The sequence below is a fragment of the Rhamphochromis longiceps genome, linkage group LG4 (genome assembly GCF_057381845.1).
Source record: "Rhamphochromis longiceps isolate RC_006_pf linkage group LG4, R_longiceps_female_GT1.1, whole genome shotgun sequence".
Classification (NCBI taxonomy): Eukaryota; Metazoa; Chordata; class Actinopteri; order Cichliformes; family Cichlidae; genus Rhamphochromis; species Rhamphochromis longiceps.
In genome coordinates, this window is record NC_140560.1 from 9890415 (window position 1) to 9896414 (window position 6000).

The 6000-nt window shown below is 40.0% G+C and overlaps 1 protein-coding gene across 5 annotated transcripts in view; it reads right to left on the minus strand.

Annotated features, from left to right (window-relative positions):
• wizb (WIZ zinc finger b) overlaps positions 1 to 5689 on the minus strand; it is a 29099-nt gene extending 23410 nt beyond the window's left edge. For 4 of the 5 annotated variants that reach the window (XM_085403167.1, XM_085403168.1, XM_085403164.1 and 1 more), the window contains exons 1-4: positions 5465 to 5689; positions 4749 to 4935; positions 4406 to 4607; positions 4071 to 4146 (exon numbers count right to left, since the gene is read on the minus strand). In XM_085403167.1, the coding sequence (XP_085259293.1) occupies positions 4071 to 4146; positions 4406 to 4607; positions 4749 to 4856 (386 nt within the window). In that variant the 5' untranslated portion in view covers positions 4857 to 4935; positions 5465 to 5689. The remainder of the gene's footprint in view (positions 1 to 4070; positions 4147 to 4405; positions 4608 to 4748; positions 4936 to 5464) is intronic. The other variant, XM_085403165.1, reaches the window with a different exon arrangement.
• Between the last annotated feature and the right edge of the window lie 311 nt (positions 5690 to 6000).

A 6000-nucleotide genomic window follows, 5' to 3' on the forward strand; every position in this document is an offset into this window, starting at 1 on the left:
AACACTCAAAGAGATAGACGTATCATTGTCAAAGTCTACAATCAAGAGACGCCTTCATGAACGGAAACACAGAGGGTTTACAAGGTTAAAATAAAAAATAAAAAAGATTAGAAATATAGATTAGAAAAAATAAATATGTTTAGTGTACAGGCCTATACTCAGATTCAAATACATCCTGCAAAACTAATGGAACTGCACTTTACTGTGTTAATGGATAATTACTCAGGGTAATTGAAACTCAGAGTTTCTCAAGACAAAGGAATAAGGATATTCTTAAATATCCAGTTACTTAATCTCAATGCAGGAGAACAGTTTTCAGTTATTTAATACAAAGCTGAATGCAGACACCCACAAACAAGTATTACCTAAAGGAGCCTGCAGTAAAGGCCTAGCAAGCATTTCAAGGAAACACATGTTGATATGTCTATGTGGTCCAGTCACCTACTGCAAAGGATCTCATCTAGTATTTGTTGAGAATCTAGAGAATCTGCAAATATAAAGACTCTTAAGTCTTTATATTTGCAGCGAGTAAAATAAGTATTGAACACGTCACCAATTTTTTAAGTAAATATATTTCTAAAGGTGCTATTGACATGAAATTTTCCACACATGCAAAGAAATCAGACTATAGATGTCTAGAAACGATGTGATACAAAAGCCTTTGTTGGTGATGACAGTGTGAAAACTCCTCCTGTGTGGAGAAACTATGCTCAGGTGTGATTTTGGCCCATTCTTCCACACAGTGTTCACATCCTGAAACTTCTGTGGGTCCATTCTTTGAACCCTGAGCTTTAGTTCTTTCCACACATCTTTAATTGGATTCAGGTCATACGATTGGCTGGGTGATTCTAGCAGCTTTATTTTCTTTCTCTGAAAGCAACTCGGAGTATCCTATGCTGTGTGTTTTGCATCATTGTCCTGTTGAAACATCCACCCTCATTTCATCATCATCATCATCCTGGTATAGGTGGCAGCAGATTTTTTTTTTTTATCAAGAATGTCCCTGGACATGTTTCCATTCATCTTTCCTTCAATTATATGAAGCATGCCAGTGCTGTATGCTAAAAACAGCCCCACACTGATGTTCCCACCTCCAAGCTTTACTCTTGGTATGCAGTGCCTTTTGGCCTCCAAACAGCTCAACTTTGAGCTCATCTAACCAGTCTACATTCTCCCAGTTTTTCACAGGCTTGTCTAAAGCGGGTCTAAAGTTCAGCAAACTTTAGACCCGCTTCATTATGAGTTTTCTTCAGCAATGGAGTCTTGCATATGGCGTGCATGACTTTTCATTTTCACTGGAACCTTCACTAGTTTAGAAATTCTTCTGTAACCAATGCCATCAATATGTTTTGCAACAATAAGGTTGCAAAGGTCTTGAGAGAGCTCAGTGGTTTTACTCATCATAATATGTTTCTAATGTGACACCTTGATAATGAGACATCTTTTATAGGCCATCATTTGAGTCTGAACCAGCTGATATTCATTTGCACTAAGTGGCAGGACTGCTTTCTGATTACTGATAGATTTCAGCTGCTATGACTTCCCATGCCCTTTTGAACCTCCCTTTCTTCAATATTTTTCCCTATGTCATTTCTCATTATTAAACATCACTTAATTTATGGACATCTATGGTTTGATTTCTTTGCATGTGTGGACTGAATGAGTTGTTACTGACATCTGATGAGAATTTCATGTCAACAGCACATTTAGAAATATCTTTACTTAGAAAATTGGTAACGTGTCTAATATTTATTTAAGTGTAAGTATGTCCAACTGCTTCTGTGGCTCTGAAAATGGGAAAAAACATGTTTAAAAAATAACAGTAATTCCTAGAAAGTCCATTCAAAATTTTTGTTAAACAACTTGAATTAAAGCTCTGCACTTAAAGATTATGGACCCAACTATATATAAGTAACTAACTTGTCTTATAAGGGGTACATAGAAGGAAAGGCCCATTTTAACATAAGACTGTTGTAGGCCTTCAGTTTCCATCATTGTTTCTTTTTTTCTCAAAGGTGGAAACCGAGACCTATGTTTTTCAAATGCTTTATGGTGCCTGTTTGAGAAGGTATACTAACTTTTACAGTATATATTTTCTTGCTACGTCAAGTACTAAACTCTAAACTATATTGCTGTAATTTAAGAATGTTGACAAGTTTGAGCACTTGTCTTATTAGGAAATGTTGATTGTTAGGAAAGCTGTAAGTGCTTTACCCAGCAATAATAACTCACTTAGGTAATAGGTAACAGAAGCCTTTTGACAGCTAACTAGATACAGGGAGCTAAAATTTATTATTTTTAGCTAGCTAAAGGCATTTGTTGACAATTCAGGGATGAGCTGGGTTTTCAAAATATGAACACTGCTCTATGTAAAAGCTGCAAACTAGCCTGCAAATAAATCTTCCAGTGAAATTAAAAGCAAACCATCGTCTTGTTTATTATCCAAGCTGACTCTCAGGGCTGTAGTTAGCAGTGTTGTCAACTCCTCAGTAAGGAAAATCGCCATTGGCTGTCCTAAAAGTCGCTAGAAGTCGCTAAATGACTTCATCGCCTAATTTGCACAATAGGTCATGCTTATGTCATTGTAACCTACGTTGTTGGAGAGAGAAATATCATCGTGGAAGAGACATAAAGTGAGTAAAAAATGCCCTAAATGCATTTAGAATTTATTTGGAATTACAAATTAAATTTCTTTTAGCAATTATTGTTTTTTAATGTCACAATTCCAATCCTGATCCTTTATCCGGGCTTGGACTGGCAAAAGTGACCCGAAATTGGCACTCTGGTGGAGTTACTTTCTGTGTGTGTGTGTGTTTATAAGTAGTTATAAACTTTATGATCCACAAAACAGCATAACAGTAAAATAAGAACCGACTGCGTTACAGTCAGTGTGGGAGCAGCGGCTTCACTCATGCGCGATTCATTTGCAGTTTGGACGCATAGATGTGAACATCTTCTGCCCTGATAGCAGCTGGGGGAGGACTATCCTCCGCCTGTGAGCCCTTTGGCATGGGCGAGGTGCCCACGGCAGCACCCGCTGCTTGTTGAGAGTAAGAGCGATACGCGTTTTCAAGTCAAAAAATCGTCATAAATAAGTCTCCAGAAAAAGTCGCCAGATTTGTCGCTAGTCGCTTTTTAGAAAAAAAGTCGCTAAGGGGGTCTGAAAACTCGCTAAAAATAGCGACAAAGTTGCTAAGTTGGCAACACTGGTAGTTAGCTTATAGCATCTGTTCAAATTCAAATAAATTCAGTTCAGTTTTGTTTATATAGCTCCAAATCGCAACAACAGTTACTGCAAGGCACTTATTATTGTAAAGTTAAAACCCTATAATAATACAGAAAACACCAACAAACAGATAACCGCCATTGAGCAAACACTTGTGAAGGACAAACTTTGGAAGGAAAAACTCCCTTTTAACCGGAAGAAATGTCCTGCAGAGGCTCAGGGAGGTGCAGCCATCTGAATAACTCATATTGCACTCAGTACGTTCCCACAAATAATGCAATAAAACACAAAAGCACCTTTATCTTTATACAGACTAAAGTTAGCCATAAACTGAGCTTGGCTTTTAAACGTTTGTGCTTTTATGCTAAGCTAACAGCTGCTCTCGATAACTTTGAGCCACCTCTCAGCTAAAGAGTGTTGCTAATGTTGAACCAGTGTTTTTTTCAAATGTTCCCACTCACTCAGTAAGCAATGAGTTAATGTAAGTAACTGGTATCCAGGCCCACTTTGCCTTATGACCTCAGTATTGCTAAAGTCTTTGCTGCATACCCTTATAGAAAAGAAAAAACCATGAGTGATATATTATAGTTCTTTAAAGGATAACTACTTATTCATGAAAGTTGCCCCTTTTCTCTGTAAATTCTTAAGATATTTATTAAAAGCTAAATATGACTCATGTAAACATTGTGCTGTAAATAAAAAATGTTAAAGGAGCACCTTTCATGACTAAATATATATCTCTTGAAATTAATGGGACTTTTTAGAATATTATATTTCTTTTCTACGTGGGTATTCATTAAAGTCAAATTTCATCACCCTTCGTCCTACACCACCTCCTCCTCACCTTAGTCCAGAAGAAGGAGATCCTGGACTGTGAGCAGCCAGACCGTGAGGGTTAGAAAAGTTCTGTAGCTCCTCCTCTGACGCACGACAGCGCACAAAACAAACAACCACAGAAACATCACTTCACAGCTTCACAGGTAAAATCCACAGTTAAAGAAAGTGCTGGGCAGATTACAGAGAGAGCAAACTGAAAGACTTCTGACTACAGCACACTGGAAAAACATTTAAAACAATAAGGGGACAACAATGATAGGCACATAGGCACAGTACTAGTTTAGCTTTCCAGCAGAATGCATTGCTACCGTTGTCTTTACATGCGTGCAACAGGTGTGTTACCATCTAGTGTTTCCTTCTCAGAGTCAGAGTCCCAGCTTAAGGAGGAAGGAAAGGCTGAGGATTTGAATCTCCTCTGTGCGCTCCTCCCTTGGTTTGCACTGGACTGGGGGCCCTCACTCTGCTTGGAGCGCTCCTCCCCAGTGAGGCCCCACAAGCATTTGGCAGATATCAGGCCATCTCTCAGATTTGGAGAACATGAAGACTAGAAAGTAGTAACAATAAACAAAGAATTTATTGTTGATGGGGGTGAAAATGGCAGCACTTATGACCACACACATATATATATATATATATATATATATATATATATATATATATATATATATACACATTGATGCCTTACCTCTAAGGTGCTGTTGAGGAAAGTTGGGGTGACGGGGTTTTGTGCTGAGTCGATGGGTGCGGGCCCATAGCTGGTCCCTGGGGTTAGGGGTTCCCCTTCTGGCTCCATGGTCCCCCCCACCCCCCAGAGAACAGTATGGAGTCCCACTAGTAAACAGCCTGCCTACATCGTGCAGCCTCCTCTCCTTCTGGAAAACATTCACACATGAACTCGCACTGAAGTTTTTCCGTGATGGAAAACTTTCCTGGAGCTAATTGCACGGAGAATGATTTTTAAACCAGCATAAAACACACCATGTATCAGCCTCATTTAATGGCTTAATCTGGAGAATCTGTCGTGGTTCAGCTGTCTTGTGTATTTTCTCTTTAAAAAAAATTTGGCAGCTGCAGCTTTCGGACTGTCTGACCTATTTTCACAATATGTCTGGTTTTAAAGAATGAAACGGAGCGCTCGAATGGTTACATAAATAAGTGGCCTTTATATTCAGGCCCTTGTCCTCACTGCTGCCCCTCTAGAAAAAAAAAGACAGGAAAATGCCCGGGCACATCAAGGTGTCCCACGGGTTGGCCTCTGTCGCTTCAGAGGACGTGGCTCTTATCGATCCGGTCGCTGTCAGGTGATTTGGAACAGCAACGCATCCGTGCACGTTGCCTTTGAAACCCAGACGCCCATAAACTGCAGGTTTTTTTAGGGGTTTTTTTAGTGCAAATACTCACTGAAATCGGCCTGGTTTGCGGATCGCAGGGAAAGGCTGCCTCTTTAAGCACCGTTCGTCATACTTTGAGGACGGAGCTGAAGCTTTACGCACCGCGACGATGCTGGCAAGAAGCTTTGACTGCTCCCATGGAGGAACTTGCTCTTTTTAATCGGCGCTCGGGTGTTTTGCAGGGATCCCTTGGAGATGCCAGGGAGAGGACTCCATGTTATTTGGCTTGCAGGCACGCCACGGCTGCGTACGTAAACGTCAGCGGGGAGGGTGACGAGAAGAGTTTCGAGTAACCCACCGGAGGCAAGTTTACTATGTCAAACTTTTACGAGTGCTTCGATCGCAGGCTCATTTCTCTAATTCTGTGCGTATTTATGTGGCGGACACTTTATTCACAGCGATCAAATCATGGTGACTCTGTTTTTTTTCTCGGAGGGAAATGCACGCGTGAGCAGCGTAAGCACGCCACAGTAATAATATTTCTTTAAATGCGTTTTATTTTGTGTAAATAGGTATACTATAAATAAAGGTTATGCGGTATCTGCG